At 43.9% G+C, this 24986-nt stretch overlaps 2 protein-coding genes across 2 annotated transcripts in view; one reads left to right on the top strand and one right to left on the bottom strand.

The window, feature by feature from the left end:
• The window catches only part of LOC129386272 (uncharacterized), an 89433-nt gene extending 77499 nt beyond the window's left edge, over window positions 1-11934 (bottom strand). Inside the window, exons 1-4 of the mRNA XM_072287629.1 lie at window positions 9658-11934; window positions 7941-8250; window positions 7858-7867; window positions 7359-7494 (exon numbers count right to left, since the gene is read on the bottom strand). Of these exons, the coding sequence (XP_072143730.1) occupies window positions 7359-7494; window positions 7858-7867; window positions 7941-8250; window positions 9658-9688 (487 nt within the window). The 5' untranslated portion in view covers window positions 9689-11934. The remainder of the gene's footprint in view (window positions 1-7358; window positions 7495-7857; window positions 7868-7940; window positions 8251-9657) is intronic.
• A 251-nt stretch (window positions 11935-12185) lies between these two features.
• Window positions 12186-24986, top strand: part of oys (lysophospholipid acyltransferase 6) — a 61991-nt gene continuing 49190 nt past the window's right edge. The window contains exons 1-2 of the mRNA XM_055074056.1: window positions 12186-12705; window positions 16337-16482. Coding sequence (XP_054930031.1) covers window positions 12619-12705; window positions 16337-16482 — 233 coding nt within the window. The 5' untranslated portion in view covers window positions 12186-12618. The remainder of the gene's footprint in view (window positions 12706-16336; window positions 16483-24986) is intronic.

The raw sequence follows: 24986 nt of genomic DNA, 5'->3' as shown, positions 1-24986 counted from the left end.
ATTGAATTGTGGAACCAACTTCCCCCTAACATGCGAAAACTGACACCTGATAATTTTGTTAAGGCAATCACTGGTTCATGCCCATGATTGCTAGGACCATGTATTATATACCATGTTTATATGCATATATGCATGTATTGAGACCATTTTTTTTCTTTTCAATATTTTGTTCACTAGTGATTTGCTGTGTGCTTTGTACTTTTGATTTGTGTACCTCCTTTTGCTGTGTGTGTGGCACCCTTAAATTTTGCACCCCACTCCTGTGATAACCCTTTTAGGGTTGCAGTATGTCTGAATAAATTAAAAAACAAAACAAAAAACAAAGACACCATGGACAACACAGGGGAAATTACTCGTACTTAATAACCGAATTAAAAAAATGATAAATTTATGGCAATGAAAGTGGATGAAAAAACAACTTGCCGCAGATGGGGAACGATTCCATGTCTTTGCATTATGCGTGCGATGCTCTAGCCAACTGAGCTACCATGGCACCAGTTTTCCTTCCACCTTCTTGGGTATTTATGTTTTACTACTAGAACTAACCTTGGGTGTGTTAGCCAATGCCACCACTCACAATTCTTGGCAGTGGATGTGGAACATCCTTTCTGCCGCAGGCATGACGAGTATGTGATCTTATTGGGTGAAGGCAACTGGTCAATAAACCTACACATGCTACCTGAAGGCGTCAATGTTGCCGGATTCGAGACCCTCGCAATGTAATGAACGAGAAGAAAGGGGTTAACTGAGGGGCCTGATTTTTATTAATAATATCACAAGAAGCCAACAACACGAAGGACAATAGAGGGGGAATTACTCGTACTCATTAATTAAATTAAAGGAATTATAAATTATTGGCAATGACAGTGTATGAAAAACAACTTGCTACTGGTGGGGAACGATCCCACGTCTTTGCATTACGCATGCTGCACTTAACCGCTCCTTGTGTGCTTTTGTATATGTGTGTATTATTTTTGCCAACTTTTTCTAAAACTCTGCAGCATTGAATTTATGCTCCATCTCAGCAGTTCCATGCAGCACTGTGGAAGCTATGGCACTTCGACTAATCAGGAGGGCAAACACATCTAAAGGCATCCATCTGCACTTTGTCATATTCTTAGGAGAAAGCACCTTGCCATATTTTTTTTGCTGTGACATCCACTTGTATAAGGTTACATAGTGGTGATAGTAGTGAGTGCAGCAGTCCTTTCAACCACAGAGTTTGTGCTCACAGTGCTACCACGCTCTCTATACATAGCACCAAGCATGCTCAATGCCAGAGACTTCAGCCACTTCATGTGACCCACCACTTTCTGGCAATACATACTGCATAGCGAACTTGGTGGACATTATGTTCATGAAAGGAGAAGTGCTACCCAGAAAGTTGCCCTTTACAGTGATGTGGCCATGTATATAAATTTGGTGGTTCTAAGAACAATATTATGAGTTCTCCTGACCAATGCACATTCATAAATTTTTGAATAAATCTATTTTGTTATTTGCACACTTTTGCTAGATTCACAGAGGAGCTAAATTTTGTGTATCGTAGAACATTGTTGAAAAATTCACTAAAATAGTATAAGTGTATCTGTAAGTTGAATGAAAGGCTTCTACACAAACTTACAAAAGCAGAGCTACTTATAATATCAATTTAGCCAGGAAAATAGCCATTAACATTCAAACTACATATTTTCCAGATAAGCAGCTGCATTTGCAGGCCTCATAGCTTAGGCCCTGCTGCACAGAACTACTGAGACAAAGCATACAGCTCTCTTCACTGCAACAAACAAATAATCTTGTCCATGATCCCCAACCTCTGCTTGCTATTAGAACAAACTCATGGCACTTCTGTATCACTGAAAGGTACACTGAAGGGCTATGAAAAACACTTTTGACAACCATCTTCAAGTTACAAGCTGACAGTTTGCTACGCCATGTCTTGCAGTTTTCTGCTGACAAGCTCACCATCTCGTAATTTTTTACGATGCTGCATAATTTCCATAAGGCTGCACAAAAGTACCACTAGCACCTTTTATTATATTTGAAGACGGGTGCTTTTACATGAATGCAAACATTACACAGTTGGTGACAGTAAAGTAAGGCAAGAGAAGCTTCTCCCACAAAGGTGTGCCTGTGTGCGCTCTCTTTCCTTCAGCACTCATAAAAAGAAAGTTATCTCAGGCCTTACAGAGAAATGGAGAGAAGCTATTGCCTTCCCCACCAGTGCACAACCATCCCACAATAGTTGGGAATGAACAGGTAAAAATAGCTGTAGCAGGCAGCATAGACACTAACAAAACTGCAGCAACACCACATAGAATCAACTACGAAATGTAAATAGAAACATGCTGCCAGGAAAGTGAAGGCGCTCAATACCGAGTGTTCCACACAAATGCAAAAACACATTGGCAGAACACAGTAGGAGAAACTACATCTTGAAAGTGGTGAGGTCCTCATCCAGCAGTGTGATGTATACTGCTTGTATAAAGTTTCAAAGTAAGATAGCATGTATTTGTGAAGATGCACGCATGCACGCACACGCACACACACACACACACACACATTATGCAGCGGCAATGATTCACAATTCGGTTGTAAGTAATCGGTGGATGCAAACATATATGCACACATGCAACGAGAGGACTAGTGAGCGACAATTGTCAGGCACATGTACACACACACACACACACACGCCCTTCAAGTACTTCTGTCGCTGCATTCTTGACATGCTAAAGACTAGTGCAACAGCAAACTCTTCTAAAGTTCATTCTTGTCAGTGACTATTCCGTTCACGTCAGTGAAAATTTCTAAGATTCTCTTGGTACATAGTTGATTGAACACTGCATGTGAATAGAATGTAATATTGCTGTTAAATAAGAGCAAGGCACATACCACTGCACATAATAATGTAAACTGCGCTGAAGAGGGTTCTCTGCCATTCTTTGCAATAGCATCTGAAATGGCCATTGTATTTATTGGGGACATGACGATAGCCATGGACAGTGAATAAATGAATAAGCTGCTCTAAAGTCTTTGGGTCTGCTAATATAAAAACATGTGTTTCATTTTCAATTCAAACTCTGAGTCGTTGATATTGCCAAACCATCACACGTAGGATGCAGAAAGATCTTCGAGAACTGAAAGAGAAGCAAATGAAGGTATATTGTTTAACGTCTATAAATCCATAAGAAGCAATGCAACTGTCATTGAGCACTTCAATGAGTGCATACACAGTAAAAACTTGTTATGCAGGAATGTGGTGTTACCTGCAATGAAGTTCCCCATGTGACAGTTCAATCAGGATGAACATGGTGAGATGTACAGTGCACACAATTCAAACACGACATTTGGAATGCATGGCTGCTGGCACTTGTTGGACCATCAGTGGGCACCAGGCAAACCGCGCTGATGCATTGTGATATACAATGAGGGTGGGACTGTTTGTGATGCATGGTGACTGCGTTTGGCCCTCCAGCGCTCACTGGTGGCGCAACAAGTGCTAGCCACCATAATCTTGAGCATCATGTTTTGGTTGCTGCGCATTGTACATCTTTTTGGGGATTCTTGTCGTAACCTTCAGGAACTTACCATATAGACTGAGCCATAGTTGCACTAGTTTTCTTAAGATTTGCTGCCACCAAAGCACCTGTTTGATTTGATTTCAGATAATAAATACCCTGTACCAACTATACTAGAAATTACTGCACAGAATGCTGAGATGGCTAACACACTGGCAAGGTGAAAAGCAAGGTGAAAAGCAAGCTGGCATATGACTATGACTACTGCTGGACTTTGTATGCTGTAATTGTTGCTTTCTTTAAAAATTAATAAGAAAGATAGCCCTTTCAATCAAGCAAGATAAAGGATATGGCTATAATGCAGAAACAATCAACAAATCCACTTTTTGTGACTCTTGCAACAACAGTATAGAAGTGCAAATATTCAGTAAATATAGTTGTCACGTGAGTCTGCTGAGTAATGAAGTATTAAAGGTTCATTATATTGCATGTAAGGCAAACAAGAGAATTAAGTTTGATAAAAGGGTGACAGTATCGCTACCTTATGGCCAAAGACTTTTCCCTTGTTTTTCTACACAGTAGCATTTTCACCATGATTCAAAACTATCACTTCTAAACTATCAAGACATAACTTCATTGTTTTAAAATCATTTCAGCAACACACGCAGACCTAAAGAAAGTAATTTATTTGATGAAATGAACTGCAACAACAAATTAGATCAGTTTTCTAAAAAAAAAATTAGGTGCTCTAAAGAAACAGAGATATGAAGCATTAACAGACTACAACCTATGAATCAGGTCAAATGAAGCTGCAAGTACAAGAAGCACTAATTACCTCAAGTGTTCAGCCTTTTGCAAAAATATGAAGGCTACGCTGTGGCTTCACCATATATAATTTTCAGGGCACTCCTGACAATCCAGACATTTGGAAGGCAAGTATGGGAATCCTTTTCATTCCTGTGGCTGTTAGAACTCAAAGCATACCTAATAGACACTCTTAAACAGCCTGTAGTCAGTCTGATGGTCACAAGCAACCTAGCCTACATACTTCTGTCAAAGACTATGTCATAAAGGGAAGCAAGAATTTGTAATTGGTGGCTACAATTACCTTTGCAGTCGGTAAAAATCACACAAGTGTGGGCAAATTTATAGTGATGAACATTCAGGATTATTTGGCTGCGCAAAGGATTAGTGGAACATGTAGTGTATGGCATAGTTATGTACAACAAGATGGCAATTGCCAACATCAACTGATACTTGTTGGTAAAGAAGGAGGGACTAAACTGCTGGGAACAATGAATGTGCCAAGCCTGATTGAAAAGATGGGATGTTTATAGATGGCACGATATTTGGAGAATATCGAGGGTGGTCAGAAAGACATTCAAAGAGCACCCGATTTTGTTTAAGATTTTTATTGAAACATAAAAATTTCAAATCTTAACGCCATTGGCTGCCCTTTAACTACTTGCTTTAGGTTCAGAAACACTCATCCAGCTTCAGAAAACAGCAGAGGCACAAGTTTAAGCTCCCTGTTCAACCAAAAGTTAGCACAATTTTGCAGATACATTTAGACTGAAATAAAGGTTTCCAGGATGATTAGCCGACTGCAAGCTACATGTAAACATAAAAATAGCTGCATGTCGTTTGTGAGCTACAGTTTGGCCATTTCTGAAATAGGTATAGACTGCATCTGCTAACACAACGTCCAACAACATATTAGAAGACACCATATGCTAAATTTGTTAGAAGTTGAAGCTAACAATGCTAAAAACAGAGAATAGAAAATGCGGCACTGTGTTTGCACTATGTTTGTCTACTGTCATCTTGGTCCTTTTTTTTAGCACTGTTACCTTCAAGTTACAAAATGAACCGACCAGCCCAATTCAACATGGTACTACTCTTCTTATATCATATGGAACAATGAAACATAAAAAAAGAAAGACAACAGCTTGGTCAGGTGATGACTAGCACAAAACGTTCATTCAGAGACAAAACAATTATACATCAACCTCCAATGTGAATGCTTTGTAGCTGAAAACTTCATGTGTGGCAATTTAAAACAGAAAATGTAATTATTGCTTTTTGCGTGCTTAAACACTAGTGTTTCGAATCAAGAGACTATACCAGATAAGAGGCTGATCCTTACCTTTTCAACTTATGGCTTTAAAAGCAGGTGCCTTAGATATGTGTGACACAAAATGCTGTTTTGCAAATGCATAGGTAAAGTTCTTTAGGCATGCACCTGCCAACACTTGTACTCCTTCAGCCATGCTCGTACATTTTTGAAGTCTACAGAATCAAAAGACCTCCATTACCAGCAATAAGAGAAAGGCAGTTGTAGAAATGCCATTTCATCATTTGGTGTAATCTTGTCGCAAGCAAAAAGCTAAGTTGCTGCAGCGACAAGCACTTTTGCTGCAGTGTTGAACTTACATCTATATACCAAACTGCCTTAAATTTTATCTGAAATTATAATAAATTTATCGGAGCAACTTCACACACATTAATAAGGCAATCAGGATAAATATTACAAAACTAAGTTTCAGAGACTTGTTTCTTACGCTTCCTTTGGCCGAGGCTCAGTGAAATTTTTTTGCGAGAATGCAGTTTTGGGGCAGGACAGCACCGAAGACCGCTCTTGGTGCAATTTGGCACAATTAGCACACCTGTTCCACCATCGATAGAGGAGACTAAGTGTCCAGACTTTTGTTTTGTTCATGCAATGTCCTGCATATTGAAAGTATGTTGAAAGTAACAGAATACGTACTTAGCATTTTGTACTGTATCCAAATCTCCTCGAAATTAGCTTACTAAGTACTTCACTATGTAAACATTTTGCTCGGTGTTTTACACCTTATCTTAGATCCTTTCTTTGAGTAGCTTCTACATGTCTGTGTTTTTCTTTCTCTTGAACATGCAACCACTTTGCAAAATACAATCAAAGAGCAAGAAGAACTTAATTGTGCTGTTTTGTTACAATAAATTAATCAAATTAATTATCTTTGGTCGAACCCACAAGGATGAGTTCATACAAACTCACTTCAGCATAGCATTACCATATTTACTGAATTAATGGGCAGAGTTCCTTGTAATATAATATTATTGCATATTTAGGGGGGTGCAGTTATTGTGTGGCATAAAATTTTTGGCAAAGCATTTTAGATTACAGTACTATCAAGAGAAGCTCAATGAGTCAGGTATACAAAATAGACAACGACATTAGAAGAATGTGCGGTTATTATTAACAAAAGCTCTGTGTGTTCATTGACTATGGCTTTGGTTTGTGATCATGTTCTGAAATGTAGATTTTCCCGTTTAGCTTCTATGTGAACTGACTAGCATAGGCAGGTTTTAATTATATTTTGGTTTCTTGCTGCAGCTGAACATATCTGACCTTTTGCTTTTGGCATCTAAAGCTCATCTTCAGTTCTTTCCACATGTACCACTGGGTGGTCTACAGACTACTTCACTGTATGGCTGCAACACGGTATGAACTCGGTTAAAAGTGAGAAAAAGGGCACATAATAGACTAGTACAATAGACACTGCTACAATTGCCAAGTATTATACTTTCTTTCTTAGTGTAAAAGATGTGTGATGTAAGTCAATACTTTTATTGCTATGTGGTTTGAGATTGATAATGACAGCTTTATACTATGGTTCTTCCAAGCTAGATTGTGCCTGCGTAATATCACACTTAGTATCAGTAAGTATTTCAAGTGCAGCGCCATATACATAGCAACATACTATGTTATGTAGCAGGCAGAAATGCAAGTGAGAGAAGTGGCACCGTGGCGCAGAACAGCCATGCTAGTGCATGAGATGCAAGGAATGTACTCACTCTGGTGGCATGAGCCCATGGGGCGAGGTGGTGTCAGCAAATCTTGATGCAGGGTGGTGCCTCTCCAGGGAAGCACACAAGGGTCCAAACAACACAAGCTCACCACACAACACAACAGTAGAGCATCGGTGATGATTTAAATATCCTCTGGAATACTGAATCTTATCTTCAGAGAGAGACGTGGGCACCTTTGTGAAACTGGTCACGGCGTCTTGTATGGTCAGGCAATTCAGTAAACCCAGCTCTCAATACCTTTTCAAACCAGGAACACACATCACATTGGGTGGATTTCTGTAAGATCTACGCACCACTGCTAAAAGTGCTAATGTATCTTAAGTATCTTGAAAAGGCGCCTGCGTCCCCCAGCTATTGCTGTACATGAACTGCAACTACCAAGGGCTCACACGAGTTTGGGTATTGGCTTTCCTTGTGCCAATTTGTACATGAACCCCACTTACATCATTATCGAATTTCAGTCGAAGGGTCCTTGTGCGTGTACTTTCTTCCGGCTGTGTCCGAAATCGCACTGTACCACTCGTAGTCATGGAGCACCAACTACCAACAACACACACACTGTCTCACTATGTAGCATCACGGTGACGACTCCTCAAGTGACATTTCATTTGACTGGCCTGCAGAAAGGCCAAGGGGCAGATGGGGCACTGGTACGGTCGCTCGCCTTTGTGCAGGCGCACATGTACCGTGAGCTGGCATTTGTGTGCGAAGCTCTGGGGGCATAAGTGGCAGTGAAATGGCCGCTCGCCTGTGTGAATGCGATTGTGTGCTACAAGGTTCGATGGTTTGTGGGTTGCATAATCACATTGGTGGCAGTGGTAGAGGCGCCCCTGAAGCGATGCCCGATACTTGACAGTTGCCGGCCGGCCACGTCGTCCTGCACGAGAAATGTGAGGAAGGTCACTAGTATAGCGCCAATTACAAAGCAAGACTGCATCTACATAAACACGAAAAAATGAGAGAGAATGTCAAGCATATTTCTTCACTTACAATGCCTTAGCATAACAAACTTATATGGGTACACAAAACAAATTTTAAGCTTGCCAGAATGAAACATAGCAAGGAAGTGCAATGCTCAAACACAACCAAGCTATGAATAGTGCTGGACCAAGTAAACTGAAGTAAATATTACAACATGCTATGGTGGCACACAGTTTCAGTGCTGTATTCCGTTGCAGAAGTTTATGTTAGAATTTGGTTTACAGAAGTGGCAATATTCCAACTGAACATATTTATATGAAAAACACCCCGCACAATGGTTATAGTGCAAAGCATGTATGGAGTATGCAACAATGTCATCAGGTCGACCATATTGTTTCACTGACATCTAAGTGAAAAAATTAACTTTATCTTGGTCCATCTCCAGCAGCGCAGTAATGAATAGAACAGCAAAATAGCGTACAGTGCATCACACGAATAATCCCTGTACAGTAAGAGCAGAAAGGAAAAAGTAGGTCATGGTACAGCACAGAGCAAGACTATCACCAGCAAAACAATTTTAAGAGTGTGTCTGAAGAGTGCTTGACACTGAAAATGCTAGTGGTGTTATGGCACACAAGACACAGTGTACGGCACAAAAAATGATGACAAAGAATTCTAGTACTCCTTGCAGTATTCAAATTGCTACTCAATTCAGTTGGCAACATAAAATGAAATGTTTAAGTTGTTTCTCTAGGTTTAGTACTACTTAATAAACATATCAACATGCTGCAGTCATTTAAAGAATGCAAGATAAAAATAAACATAATATACACAAGCTCTACTTCAGGCACTCCATTTTCGCATAATAGATTGTAGCTTAAGTCGAACGTGAACAAAACAAGATGCACATCCTTTTGTTTTAGTGAAGCATTAGTCTACTTACGTGATTGGACTTTGTGTTTTTACGATTTGGAGTTGTCTTTCAGCTATAGTGTGACATTAGTGTACTTATGTTGCCGGAATTAGTGTTATGATTTAACTATTTTTGTTACGAATTATTCGTTCTTTTAGTCCTTATATGAAAAGGAGTAGCTGGTGCCAATTAAAAGCGACATCTTCTAAATACCATATAATAATAATAATAATAATAATAAAAAAGATGAACATCCTCTGTTGTTTAAACACAGCTGATATGAATCAATATTAAACAATGGAACACTGTAGGTATTAATGCATGGGTGACATAAAACAAAACAAGCACTCTTCTTGAAATGCATGCATTTTGTGCACAATGTGTGGAGCGAAACTTGATCTGCAAAGGTTGAACTACTAGACAGATGGTGCAATTGCACATTTCACTTACCACATTCGCTAGTACATTGGTCACAGAACATATATACATGACAGCATCCTTGAAAGCATCTGCACGATGGCACAATTTTAAAAACATTGGTATTCTCATTTATAAGCTACAAGAATGACACACCACTTGTTTTCATATGATGTAAGAAAACACAGGTTAGATGAGAGGCATTCATTGTGTCAGAGTAATGTTTATGCTGCAAAGTATCGCCAACATGCCGAACGTCATGTTACTCAGGGATACAGGTAATGATGTTTCTTTGATTTGCCCACTGGCTTGTTTGCACCTAAACTATGTACACAGGCGGCATGTAGCGGTTGGTTTTAATACCCTGTATTAAATTATTTAGTCAGCGGGGGAACTCCAGGTTCATAACAGACAGCCAAATTCAAGTTCATTTTGGAAAAAGTTAAGTGCACAGACACGGACTGGAATTGAACATGTGACCTCGTGCTCAGCAGCAAAATGCCATGACCAATGAACCACCACAGCCTGTGCATGCAGTACTTGCCCATTTTGTCCAGCACGAACTAGACATGTACACATTGTGCTGCAATACTGTATCAAAACTGCAATTTTTTTTTTTTCAGTGTAAGGAATGGGGTTGCCATTTGATGATAGAGGGGCAAAGCTCTGGCACAATCCCAGACATCACAAAATTGTGAGTAATGCTTGAATAACAGGCTAGTATTGTGCCCAAATGTAGCATAAACCGACCACAAAATGCCATTTCTGCCTCACTACCAAGCCTAGTGAAGCCTCAACCCCTCGACATGCCAATACTTCTGCACTGACAAAATTGAGCATGCAATGAAACTACCCTCCTCCCTTGATGCTATCTTGGCTTTACCCCTGGAGATGTTATTCGAGCTCAAGCCTATCAGCAGTTTAGCTGGGTAGAGTGTCCTTACCTGTCTCCTCAAACAATGTAACATTCAATGAAACGGTATTGCTGCCGTTTGCACATAATAGTACATGATAGTGAGTGCATGATGCACAAGTACTGGTGGAATATATTGTTCCCATGAGCACAGACTTTGTTAGGGAAAAGTACTGCCTTATCTTGAAAGCATATTCAGATTATTAAGGTCCAGAAAGCACCTATCGCTTGATATGCAGGTTCACTCACACACAGTACCGTCGGCAATTTACACAGGGCACTGCATGACTGATTTCTGTCTTTTGTACAGCGAATATGTTACGTTGCACGTTTCCCGTTATCCATATGGGGCACCATACTATTGTTTCTTTTTGCATGTTTAGCAAGGTTGGTTGGGTCTTATAAGCATGAAAAGGTGTTCGTGCATATTTTATATATACTTGGTACGTGTAAAAATATTTTTTTTTTTCAAAGAAGAATGCCGGGAGTTCAACGCGGGGTGTCAAGACTAGCAATAAAGCTTGGTATAAGGTAGCAAAGGGGGGGATGGTGGCGGTCCCTTCATGCTACTCAGCTGCCTTGCAGTGAAACTTATCTCGTAGTCTGTTCTCCATCGCACTCCCCCAACTCACTTACGCCCCAATCCACTCACCCCACAACCACGCACACTCAAAGCATGCGCACACTTCCGTCACCACTGTCTGCAACCGCGTATATAGAACGGGAAAACCGTGCTACTTGAACAATTTCATACACATTGTACAACCAATTATGAGGTATACGTAACAACCCCAGCAAATCGTAGATATTATCATATAGTGACGTTGAACATAAATGAACGTCAGAATTGAAGTGCGTCTCAACTGTGGTTAGCGTGCCTGTGTAGGGTGTAAGCTGAAAGAGTGACGCCTAAATCATGTGTCATTAAACTTTCAAGCACCTTCCAGGGCCCGACCTGAAAATGAAAAAGCACGTGAGAAAACATTCCACGTTTTAGAAAAGATATCGACGACGTATGTGGACAACACATCGCGTTTCATAGCGGTGAAGCAAAACACAAGACAACGTGATGTCCTAGGCACCCGACAACAGTAGCAGTGAAAAATATTAGAAATAGGTGCTTGTTACAAGAACTGAGCAAAACGTAGAACATTTCCATCACTTTTCAACCGTGGGTAGGAGACGAAGGTAAACGGCTTTTATCCCGAGTCGTGCGCCATTTCACAAAACAAAACAAAAGAAGGTACAAATAGGCAACAATCATCGCGCAAACGTCTGAGCGGTAGGTGCGTTAATGTTAAGGGCATTACTTATCAACAAAGGTTTATCTTATCAAACGAGACACGGAACCCCTAGCATGCTCTGAAACGTTAACGCGAACTTCGTGCGAGCGGCCATTCTGCAACGTGATCATTACGTCGATTGCGATGCGATGCAGTCAATTTTAATTTTCTATTCTCGCAAACGTAGCATTCGTTATAAAAGCTGCTTATATACAATTAAAATAGTGTAATAAAGTGCTTAATGCTTATAAAAATTTGTTGTTTAACCATTAATAATTTTAGACGCCTCATTTGTAGATACCGAAACCGAAACATTTTGCGCACTCCTGTCGCGCGTGTGCGAGCGCCCGATGCGCGGTGTGCAAGCGGGATCGTAGCCAAGAATGGCGTCGCCGAAGCGCGTCGCGAAGTGCCGCTGGGAACCAGTATTGCGCTCGAGCGTGCCGCCGTCAGTGGCCGCAGGAAGCAGGAGGTGACGGAAACGGCAAAGGATCGACGACGTCGCCGAGGCCACGCTGGCGCGCCGACGAGGCGACACGACGGTGCTCGGCCCCAGTGTCTCGTCGTGCTTGTGACCCTGTGGTTGTAGTGGTGCGCTGTCTAGCTCTACTGCTCGCCGCTGTCAACAACGCGGCTGTGCGCGGGGCTGCGACCATGTGTTGCCGCCTCCCGAGGCGACGGATCATCGCAGCGGCGTCGCCAATGCGCTCGTCAGCAGCGCAGGCCGAGGAGAGGCACCCTAGAGGCTATTTTTGAACTCTCCATGCGCCCGGAAAGCCGGCTGCCTGACCCGCGGCGATGGATCTTAAGTCGGAGTCGGACTTTTACGTTGGCTGCCGGGCGCTCGCGCCCGTCGCTGCATACTTTGGACTCAGTATCGACAAGGTAGGCGAACCGTGAACGACGAGTATCTCTTATTTTGCGATACCGGGCCTCGTTCACGCTTGGTTGCCGCGGCTGGTGGGGCGCAGCGTTTCGGTGTCGCTATGAGTCGTCTTGAATAGTTCGGTGCCGTGTTCAAGTCACTACTTCCGAGGTGCGCGAAACGATAAACGTGCGACTGTAGACGCGCGTCGTGTTGCACATGTGTTCGTTTGTTACGCTGCCTGTATACACGCACACCCTCCCAATTGAATGATCTATGCAAGCTCGAACTTGTGTGTACAAATATACAGCCGCACCCAGCCTTGGCGCGCATACGCGACGGAAAACAACTTGCGTAATGAACGCGTGCGCGCCCGTCATCGTGCGCGGGCGCACGCCCACCACAGCTGCACCTATGTGGTCTTCGTATGCGCGCTTTAACAAAAGAAGAAAAAGCACGCGACAGTTTACCTTAGCTTGACGTAAAGTTCACGCCCTGTAGTGTGGACTGCGGCGCAATTTTCTTAGCTTTAGAGTGGTACTACATCCAAATAAGGTATAGCACGTCTCAATTATCATAGTGATGTATCCCTAGTTTAGTTTACGCATTTTGTTTAGCTTCTGCGCGATTACTATACATCGAAAATGGACTACGAATCAGTACCACGAGTGTCCCCGGTGGCGCGCCAATTTTGTAGTTAGGCCCTCCGTGAAAAGCCTCACTGCCTGTATAATGCGTGACATGAATAATGGATGCCATCTCGGACTCGGCGCTTCTTTCCTCCCATTGTTTTCTTCAAGCCGACATCGCTGAGATGGGTGTGTAAATGGCGACCATCTCGTGCTATAGGGTGGAGTTCAGACGACTGTTGAAAGCATGGCTACTGAAGGTCAGCTTTATGATTAAACACTTAAATCATAGCGCAGCAGGTAAATGCATGGAATTTTGAGAGAGACGGAAGCTTTATGCAGTGTACACTGCCAACATTTACACAGGCCAGAAATTTTATCAATCTACCTGACCATCTTTAGAAAACAAGCAATTAGCAAGCACGTTTTCTCGGCATAGCGTTTTTCCTGCACTTGAACTGCTTAGACGTGTCGTTTGTCTGGAGGTCATCTATCAGCATGTACACCTACAGGGCTATAAAACGCAGCTGGCGAAAATGTCGTGCTTCATATGAGCGTTTCACAGATGTTTCCATGCGCCAACCTCTTGTTCCCAAAAGTCGCCTAAAAGAGTTGGAAATGAACGTCGTATGGCCAAGATCCGCAAGCGGCGTTTTAATGTAGTACGCCGCTTCTTCAAGTTGTTCCGATGTGTCGCGTTGTAGCTGCCCGCGATCGCAGTACGTCTTGTTTTCCGAACTCGAAAATAAGCAAATAAAGGAAGCAAGATTCGAGGCTATACTGTAACTCCTGTGAAGTTTGGTTCACCACCTTCTTCCGTTTTTGTAGCGCTACTGCCGACTAACAGTTTTCAAAAGTCGTTGTACATGCCACTTAAAGTATTGCCTCGGGCCTGTATGAAACTTATACTAACGCCCAGGGAAACATATTTTTCTCTGTTACAAAAGTTACCGTGCAAGAGTCGTAATATCAGGGATTTTCCTCCCTGAGCGCCATTGCTACCGTCGTGCCACTACTTGCTGCTCGCTGAAGTTTCAGGCGAGGAATAAAAAGAGAAAGAAAGAGAAACTCGATTAGCGACAGGACAGGAATAAGAATAGGATGCCTGTGCTGACTAGCAACCGTTCAGATTATTGCCCGAGAGAAAAAAAAAATTAGGCTATAAAGGAATACAAGTAGCGAACTGATAAGGGAAACGCTTATAATTTATTTCCCACGTGCCGTACCTCCATCGTGCAGAGGGTTCTTGAGCACTCGGTGCCTTTACTTGAATGCAGTTATCTGTTTATAGATGTGAGATGAGAATGGAGACGTACTGTTGTCGTAAGCAATGAAACTGAGTTAGCACAAGTGAAGCGTTTTTAAATTGCACGCCGCGAAAAAAATCTACCGGTACAAGTTACTCGAAACCGAGATTGTACGAGTTTATTTTTTTTTCCTTTTAGCAACAGTAATGTTTCTGTGTGTTGCCTGGCTGAGTGAGCGCGCATCTTCATTCGGGAAAGCTCTCATGCACAACGCACCGCTTTGACACGCACCGCTGTTTATAGTAATGACCGAAACAAGAGCATAAAACATTGGCTGTATAGACAAGCAGCGTAATAGTGCGTAAAACAACCTAATAATACGTTAGAAAACAATCAAACGTTCCCTTTGCCTATTTTAATTGGTGGCAGTGCGTCAGTCCGGTTTTGACAGATGGTTGCACGAAAATCCTTTATTCATTCGTTTCATACGAGCACACCGTGAAATTGTGTAGTTACATGTATGTGGGCTTCAGTGCACGTTGCTCTCTAAATAGCGCGCAAATATCGTAAGCTATTTTTCGAAAATAATGTAGAAACTGAAACTGAAAATTTTTATTGGGTAAGCTACACACCGAAGGTCGTAGCAGAGGGGAAAAGATGAATAACGCGACCTTATCCTCTGTCCACTCTCGCGCAGACTGCCAGGCTACCTTCAGCTTCATACTGGTAATTAAGGGAATAATTTCTGCGAGTTGCTGTGTTGGACGATTGAAGCTTCATTGTATGGACAGGCGGAGCGCTCCAATTGTCGGCGCTGATACAAAAGCACACGCGCGACACCTTGTGTTCGCGAGTTGCCGGCGAGTTCCGGTGCAGTGCGACACGGGAGTGTTTCTGTGCAAACAGCTGCGTGCATAATTAGGGTGTCTGTTTTGAGTGTTATTCATATTCGCATATGCATCATTTTATTTATCTCTCTCTTTTCAGGAAAGTGCGTGTCACGGAAGGCACTTTGTTTTTCGTGACTTAACGTGGGTTTTGCTTTGTACAGAATTTGAACTTAAAAGCGTTAGTCTGGTTTACTGCGGCCCGCATAGGTTGAGGTAAATTAAATTTTAGGGTGTAGCAATGAGTTCGACTGCGGTCAGGCGTCGTCTGCGAAGCAACGGCGGCATTTCGTTCGTAATTTTGGGTTGTCAAACGCAACGACTCAGTGACTAGAAGCTTTCTTCACTGCAAGTATTGTACGCTGGCAGTGAAGCTTACTTGAATGAAGCGGATAATTATTAATTTGTCTCTAGTTTTTCTCATGGTTCCCAACTCATTCAGCCTAAGTGAACCTTGAAATGTGTTAACTGTGCCTGCATAATACTTCGTCGCAGGCCTGGCTGTTGTCACAAGCCACACGTGTGCCTCCTTGAATTCATTCGATACCATACAGACGATACGTTAAGGTTTGTCCATGCGGGAGCCTAAGGCTAACGCTCGCATAAGTGGATGAGTAACTTGAGAAGATTTATCCCGATTGTCACGTGCTGCTGCGACGCTGAATTATCAGTGGTACTGGCTTAGTACGGCTTACTAAGCAAGCACAAGTTTGCAAGTTGATTCCTTCCTTCCCACGTCATCACAAGTGCACATACTACGTTTCGCAGGTGCAATGTGCTTTATCTTGGCATTGCTGCTAAAGAGAAGCGCTATTCTTTTTTTTTTTCACTCTAAACGTACAATATAGCGCATACACTTAAAAGTGCTGGTACGCCTTGTGTTCGCAGTTCAACTTCCTGTTCTGCCAAATTGCGTTCCTGCTGTTCTCGTTCCCGTACCGCGTGCTGCTGCATCCGTCGCGGGTGTCTCCGACGGCTAGACACATCGTGGCCCTCACCGTTGGACTCGTTTTCGGTTATTTCTGCTTCGGATAGTGAGTATGCAGTGACGTCGTCGCTGCCAGCTACTCGGCGGGACCGCATGCACGCGCAAGTCACGCGCCTGAAAGCGTCGGCGCGCGCCCACGTATCTGCCGGAAGGAGCGTGTGGCAAGCACTAGAGAAGCGTGGGCGGTGGTCGGCAGGCTTGGCACCCGTTCCGCATGCGGCGAAGGCAGGCGTCGACGGGTGTCGGCGCCGAACTTTCGTGTTCGAAGGTGCCGCAGAGCTAAACAAAAGGTACACGCGAGAATTGTTTTAAAAAATTGTGCACCGATTAAAACATTTTTTTTTCTAACGTTCCTAGGGAATTCCCTAGTTCCCCGCCCCCTTACGGCTGTGGGGAACAAACAGGTGCAGAAACGTTATTTTTCGCGAGTAGCAGTTCAGACGAGGTGGGGTAGATCCTACTCGCCAGAACTTGGGGGCCTGTGATACAGCGAGTGAGGCAATGCCTTTCTTGCAAGAAGGAATAACTTGCTGATAAACCGAAAGAAAGCAAGAGCGGTAGCGATGCCTCAAAGTACGCGTCGCCTATAGTATCCTCGACGGGAATGAACACCGAGCACTGAGTTTCCATGATGCAATCCCGCTAGACTACAATACATCTATGGCGTCACATAGAGGGAGGCAAATAGAGAGCCACACAGTCGGAAAAAAAAATGTGATGCGAGCTGCTATAGCTAAAAAAGAAAAACAAAACAAAACAGATCAGCATGCCCTAGCTCATTGTAACATGCAGATTTTTTTCCCAAGCCAGATTCACCCAATTATTGAGGCTGAAGCTGGTTTTGTCCAGCAGTTCTCGAAAATGGCTGTGAAACATAAAGTGCAAAATTTGATGCACGCATATACAGGGTGTTTCACGTAACTTGTGCCAAGTATTTAAAAAAAAAAGTGGTCAGCCGCAGCTGAACGAAACCAACGGCATATGGTTTGCCGTCGTATGGCGCTCCTTAGTGTATTTTTTAAAAATTTCAGCTTAATTAGTTAATTAACTAAGATGAAGTATGCAAATTTTTTTATATTCACTTTAGGGCCAAGTACGTTTCGTTGTGTTGTAAAGGGAGTTCAGAAACAAGCGATCCAATTTTTTGTGGCAACGTAATGCTGCGTGGCGATTTTTTTCGTCGTTTCAAGAAAGTCCGCGAAATATGAAATAAATCCACGTGACTGCGCTCGTGCGCTATCAGGTTTGTTCGATTCAGAAAAAGGTGCACGGCACCACAAACGAAAAGGTGCAGGGTGTGCCGGCCTGCAGCCACTCGCTGCAAGGTTCAAGGGTGCAGTGCACCGCGGCGGCACCTTGTTTTGCACCCCGTTCAATCGAGCACGGGGGTGCAGGGTGCACTGCTGCACCTCGGGGAATCGAGGGTCTAGGTGCAGTGCACCGTGAGTAGGTGCAGAAGGTGCGGAGAAACTTGGCTGAATCGAATGGACCTATTGTATGGCAGCGCTCTCAACCGTGCGCCGAGCCCATCGCTCATCAGGGACGGCGGCACTTCCTTTCCGTGTGCCGCCGCCAAAGATGCTGACGCAATGTGAAGCCTATGCGTAGAGCGGCGGCCGCTCGCTTCGCCGCTGTCCGTGCGCACGGTTCTTTCGCAAGAACCGCGATTGAGAGCGCTGCAACACGATAGCGCACGAGCGCAGTCACGTGGTTTTATTCATATTTCGCGGACTTTCCTGAAACGCCGAAAGAAAATCGCCACGCAGCATGTACGTTGCCACAAAAAAACAAAAAAAAAAATTGGATCGGTCGTTTCTGAATCCCCTCTACAGCACAACGAAACACACTTGACCCTAAAGTGAATATTAAAGGTTTTGCATAATACATCTTAGGTATTAAGCGGAATATAAAAAAAAAATGTACTCTAAGGAGCGCCACATGACGACAAACCATATGCCGTTAGTTTTATTCAGCTGCCGTTAATCTCTTTTAATCCTCGGCACAAGTTACGTGAAACAACCGGTATAAACTTTTATTCGAAATATTTTTTTTTGTCGAAGTACATCGCAATATTCTCTAACAGTTCGCTACCCTGGTATATGCTATATACATATCCTCTTACGTTATACCTATGCACCTTTGTTTAGCTCTACGTTACTTGAATTACCCTCTTGCGTTAACTAATTTACCAGCTTACATTAATTTTACCCTCTCTGCGTTAAATCTCGCTATAGCCTGATTTAACGTTGGCCTTTAGTTTCTCGACATCATATTTCGGGGGGTCCTGTTGTGCTTTATTCTGGATAAAGCAAGACTGGAGCGCCCGGAATATGATGTAGGGAAACTGAAGGCCGACGTTCAATCACGATATAGCCTGATCTAATGTTGGTCTTAAGATTCCCTATACGTCATTTTCCAGTGTCCCCTGCATTGCTTCATTTAGTATCCACGCCACTGCCAAACCCGCTGTCTGCGCCGTGCTACCTGTTGCTTTCGTAGAGAAAGCGGCTGCGTCAGTTTTCCAGGCGTCTTATGTAGACAGCGATCACAGCCGGTCGTGGAAAACACGGATCCGTACACCACCACTGCGGTAACTAGACGCCGCCAAACGCAATCTCATTCCCCCGGCGCTCGCGCCCACCCTTCGGTCTCGGCGGCTATAGGGTCGCTCGTTCATCCCACGGGGGCTTTATAGGGCTCAGCGTTTTTGTTTTCTTTTGTTTTACAGATGTTCGATTATGCTTTGTTTATTTTCATCTGGAAAGCTAACGTTTCGTTGCTCTTATGGGATCTGATATGGGAACGTGTTTCACAGGGAGGTTAAACCTTCCGTTGATGTGAGAATTGTTTTCAATCAGAGCAAGATGTGAACTTCCTGTTTCGCCTTCGTTCAGCTGATGGACACTGCTGCGTCTTTCATTGCGATATCATATATACGAACACTACAAGCGCACTACTGCCATCACCGCCGCCGTGTCTTTCTGTAGAAGGTGCAAGGGCGATAACGATCGTCTCCGCGTGCCGTATGCTGTATGTCGGAGTGAAAGCGTGCGAGGGTGAGCCGACGATGGCAGCTGCACATTCCGGCGGCTGCGTTCTACTCCGGCGGCTGCTGCGTATGGCGCGGCTGCGCGGGCCGTATACCTTAAAAGCGATATGCGATGGGGACAGTGCGCCGAGTGCTGATAACTAAGTGTGCGCGCTGCAGTGTTTTCGCCGCTTGGTTCGCGTTGAAGCGGGAGGCAGCACGAAGGTCAATTCGCTCGCTGCTGCTGCCACGCTTCCTCACTGCAGCGTTTTGACAGCGAGTTTCCGCCGTCATCTAGTGAGATATGTGGCCATGTTTGCTTGTGCGGGCGTCACGCCATGCTTGTTAATTTACTTAGTAAGCGAACGTTTACAAGTTTATACGATCGATAATACTACTATCCTTACTTCGTATAGCTGTCTACTAATTTGCTATCGCAATCGATGCTTCGGCTTTCGGGCGAAACTGCGACTTTCTTAACGTGCTACGAAATCTCAGCGCACGGAGTCTTTGGTACTGCATCTTCACTAGAAAGTGGTCAGCGAGGTCGGGTGCCGAATTTGCGACCTCTTGTTCAGCAGCAGAAAATGCATCTATAGATCTGAGCCTGCACTGCGGTCAGGCCTCCAAAATATACAGGATGTCCTACAGCTATCTTTAGCCACGGTATAAAAATATGCCGAATCACTGTAAGAGGACACGACCAAGTGCTCGTTGTTTGTTATTGTGTGGAGCAAGCCACACTATTTTTTTTATTTTCCTTTTATTAATCAAGATTTATTAACTAAAGTCGCAAGTAACAATTTTAGGGCGAAGCTTTCCATAAAATAGTTGTAAAGCGTTTACGTCAGCATCTAATTCAGCAGCTTAGAACTTCCTAATTGTTTCGCAGTAATGTGTACCACGTGCTCAGGAAATCTCGCGAAATACAAAAAAAAAAGGAAGAAAGGAGAAAAAGCATGTGCCATTCCCGCTTGATGCTCTCAAAGGTGCCACGTAGGAACGAACAGCGCATCTAGCTTAATGTGCCACCTTTTAACCATTTCAGTGCCACTGACGTACCGGTAGGCTTTCACGTCTCTGTCCTGCCACGTCAGATAGGAATGTGAGGACCACACCAAAAGAGCATTTGGCATTATCCGTATCATTTATTCCCTTCTGCATAACCCAAAATGAACCTTAGTGTTCGCTTTATAATATCTGATAAAAAAATTGGTATTGGAGGTGCGTCAAGTTCTAAAAAACACGACACTGAAAGAATGAAAAAAATTAACGCAGAAACTCTTCTGGGAGCCGTATAATTATGCGTAAGCATTGTGCCACTTGCTCATCTCCATGCAGCGCGGTTTCATTATCAGTGTTATGAAATTTGATCCGACCGGTAGAAACGACAGTGCTGCGGCGACACGAACTGCTGCGGACGGCGGCGCAAGTTGAATTGATGACGCAAGGAAACTAGACAGCAGGTGGCGGCGCCAGTTGTGCTGATGAAGCCGGTTTCGCTATTAGCGCCTTACCCATCCATGTCAAACCATAATCAACCGTACTCCGGCGGCGGCTGCGTATGGCGCGGCCGCGCAAGGGAGGAAAGTGGGAGGTAACGCACCGTCTTCCTCCAACACGTGCAAAGCTCCGAGTGGGAGAGGGAGGGAGGCTGGCGTTTTACTCCGGCGGCGGCTGCGTATGGCGCGGCCGCGCAAGGGAGGAAAGTGGGAGGTAGCGCACCGTCTTCCTCCATCGCGTGCAAAGCTCCGGGTGGGAGAGGGAGGGAGGCTGGCGTTCTACTCCGGCGGCGGCTGCGTATGGCGCGGCCGCGCAAGGGAGGAAAGTGACCCATATCAGTTGTTTATTTCAGAGTCGTGTACATCAATTATTTCCGCTTTAGATGCAGTATAAGATGTCACCTACAGAATGGTGATAGCTTTTTCCATTGCTGAGTTACAGAGTCGTAAACTTAATGGTTTCATTTTCTAAAATATAGCGATTTTCAACATTTATTAGAAAATTGATGGCCTAAATAAAAAATTCGCAAGCGCAAGTGACTAAATTCTTAGCTTTTTCTTTTAAATACAGCAAACCTCATCAAACTTGGTGCCGAGAAAAACGATTTCTCCTTTCCCATGTGTTTAGATAGGAGCCCCCGAGCTAAAGCTGCATCTTATACTTAATTAATCTTGTAATTAAGCAGAGTAAGAAAATAGGGACTTACTATTTTTAAACCTCAACTGAAGTTAGCTGGGACACCCTGTATATGTAAACACTGAGCGAGCGGCGACAGTGCAACTGCGCAGTTAGCAGCACATGTGACTATATTTTTAATAATAATTAAGGCGATCATGCGGCCGTGCATTGACAGAATGAGATTCCCATGTGCCACGGAGTCATTTGATCGAACGCAAACGGCTTGTGATGTGAAAATAGACGCAGACCTCTTGCTTAGCTTTCTAGTTCATAGCTGCTCATACTGTGCTAATTGCACGAGTTCCATCTGACAACCGTGCCTGAATATTACGTGATTCTTTTTCCCCAGATGCAATTTAGTATGCGTCGTTGCTCTATACGTCGCTGCTTATTGCACATCTCCCGCACCGCCTATACATTATTATTGCTTACACGCACACCCACACACCCGAAAGCCACGTTTATGCGTAAGGGCAGCCCCTTCATACATTCCGGCTATAGAGTCCTGGTACCACATTGCGCAATAAATATAACTTGGAACGAAAAGATGAGAGTACACCGGTCCATTACGGAGGCAACAACTGAAATAAATATCATTGACGGTGCACAGCACAGACGTAGGGCGTGTGCCATAGAGAGTGTCCGAAGCATAGCAATGCACTCGCATGCGTACAAGTTTTCAAGACGCACACATTTACTAAGCCCGAATCTGCTACGAACGTACGGAGAGAAGGCCGCAGAACACATGGCTGCCAAATTGCGCAACTGGCTCAACGTGTTACGACAGCTAACTTGTAGACGAGTGTGCAGAATAAAAGTGACAGAGCACTGCTTTTACAAAGGAGAGCCGGTGAAACATCATTTGACTGCTCACGGACACACAGGAAAAACACGCACTGTGTAGTAACTAGAGTAGAGTCCACAAATTATATATATATATATATATATATATATATATATATATATATATATATATATATATATATATATATATATATATACACTTCATTTTATTACCTTAAAGACCCCGTTTTACAGGGTATTGCATAAGGGGTGGTTAACATGTGCAATCTACCGATTCTTTAACAGTCCCGTGCGAGCGTCGACTTTAGACTGAGCGGCCAGTCAGCGACTTCTGACGGCGCGAAGCGACTGGATCAGCAAGAGTAGCGCATGCACTCAAAGTTCACTCGAAGCGCCGGTTTCGTTTGCTATAGCTCTTCCAGCACGCATGTCACCGCCCCTGTCGCGATTAACTCAGTAGAAGCTTTCCCTGCTTATCGGAGACGGCAAGTGCGCGTGAACCCGAACGCGTCTTTTTTTTATAACGTATGGCGCTGTAGTCCGCATGCACCGTAAGATAAAAGAACAAAGCGCGCAAAAGAGATAAGATACGGTTGCATAGCAGCTTTGCATGTTTTGTTCATAACTATCCTGTGCATGCGCGCTCGTACTGTGTTCCTCCCTTGTCCGTGTTTGTTTTGCACTGTTTATTCAGCCATGGATTCCTGCCAACTAGCTCGCATTCACATCCTTTTAAATCACTAGAGCAGCAAACGGGAAAAGAAAAACACGCAAGCCAGAGGCACATGATCCTGCTATCTCCAATAAGACGGGAAGCGTGCGCCGAATTAATCGTGCCAGGGGTTGTGTCGCGCTGGTCGCACATGTCGCACTTGCGCTTCGAGTGAACTTGGTGCGCGTGCGCTACTCTTGCTGATCTCGTCGCTTCGCGCCGTTATAGATGGGCGCTGGCCGGTTGGCCAGTCGACGCTCGCGCGGGGCTGTTGTAGAATCGGTAGACTGTATACACGCAAGAAATGGCAGGTGCTACGGTGAAACACAAGTTTGAACAGCTTCCATTAATTCTGACTGACGTGTGATGGCAGCAGCATTGCGGGGTAGGTCGTTCCAGCCCGGGGAAACAGCGAGGCTTGAAAGGTGACAGTTCGTGTGCGAGGACGAGCGACTTGCAGTTGATATTTGATGGCTGGTGCGCTGTGACGAGCGTGAAGATGATGGCGTGATGTAAGGTGGATGGCTTAGTGAGCCGTAAAAGAATTTGTGACAAAGAGAGAGAGAACGTGCGTGGCGATACGACGACGAAGAGCAAGAGACGTCAGGCTAGATTCTGTCTTTAAGAGTGAAAGCTGATGTTATATGAATATGAAGAACGGATGAACCTACAGTCGCATGGTTCGAGTGCATTGACGATATATGTTTGGTGAGAGTTCCAGATGGCGGCGGCACATCCCAGTTGTGGTCTGACAAATGATTTGTACGCGAGTAGTTTGACATGCTGCGGAGCATGGCGAAGGTGACGTTTAATGAACCCTGAGGTCTTGTTCGCTGATGAATTTACGTTAGTCGCATGCGCATTCCAGGAAAGGTCGTGGGACAGGTTTATGCCTAAGTACTTATACGCTAGAACTGATTCCACTGGGACGTTTTCAATTGTGTAAGTAGAGAGATAGGGATTACTGTGCCGAGAAATTGAAATAAATTTGCACTTGTTAGGTTTCAAGGCCATTTACGAGCTATTGCACCAGTTTAGCTCGTTAAGGTCATTCTGGAGAGATGCTTGGTCAGAGATGTTAGTCACAGTACGATAAATCGCACAGTCGTCAGCGAACATGCGAATATGACTAAATACATGCAGATGAATATCCTTAATGTATATTGGGAAAAGAAGCGGTCCCAAGACTGAGCCTCGAGGGACGCCTGAAGTGTCAGGGAGGGGTTTGGACGAGTGGTTGACAAGGACGAACCAGGAACGATTAGTTAGGAATTAATTTGTCCATTGCACTGCGTGAGGATCTAAGTTCGATCGGGATAAATTTATTAGTAAGCCGTTGTGAGGCACTGTATCAAAAACTTTAGAGTAGTCTAAGAAGATGGTGTCAGTTTGAACGTTCTTATCAAGGTTAACGTGCAGGTCATGAAGGAAGAAACAGCTAGCCGTCTTTCACTTGAAAAGGATGAAAGAAGTTTACTGAGTCTAAAAAGTCCATGATATGCGAGTATATGACATGTTCCACGATTCTGAAAGGGGCCCTAGTTAACGAAATGGGCCGGTAGTTTCAGGGGGAGTCCTTGTTACCTGCTTCGAAGACTGTAACGACCTTTCCCGTTTGCTAATCACATGGTAAGGCACCTGTAGAAAATGACTACAAGAATAATAGAGTGAAACGTGCCGTGGATATATGCGTAGTATTCATTAGAATCTTTGAGTTTATTTCGTCTACACCAGAAGAAGTACATTGTTTTTTTCTTTCTTTTTCCAACTATTGACAGTATGCCATCTGTCGAAAACACCATGGGTCGCATGTGCGAAGTTATAT

Source organism: Dermacentor andersoni, chromosome 4 (assembly GCF_023375885.2).
Source record: "Dermacentor andersoni chromosome 4, qqDerAnde1_hic_scaffold, whole genome shotgun sequence".
NCBI lineage: Eukaryota > Metazoa > Arthropoda > Arachnida > Ixodida > Ixodidae > Dermacentor > Dermacentor andersoni.
Note: the sequence above shows the minus strand (reverse complement) of the source record. Positions and strands in the feature narration are given on the sequence as shown.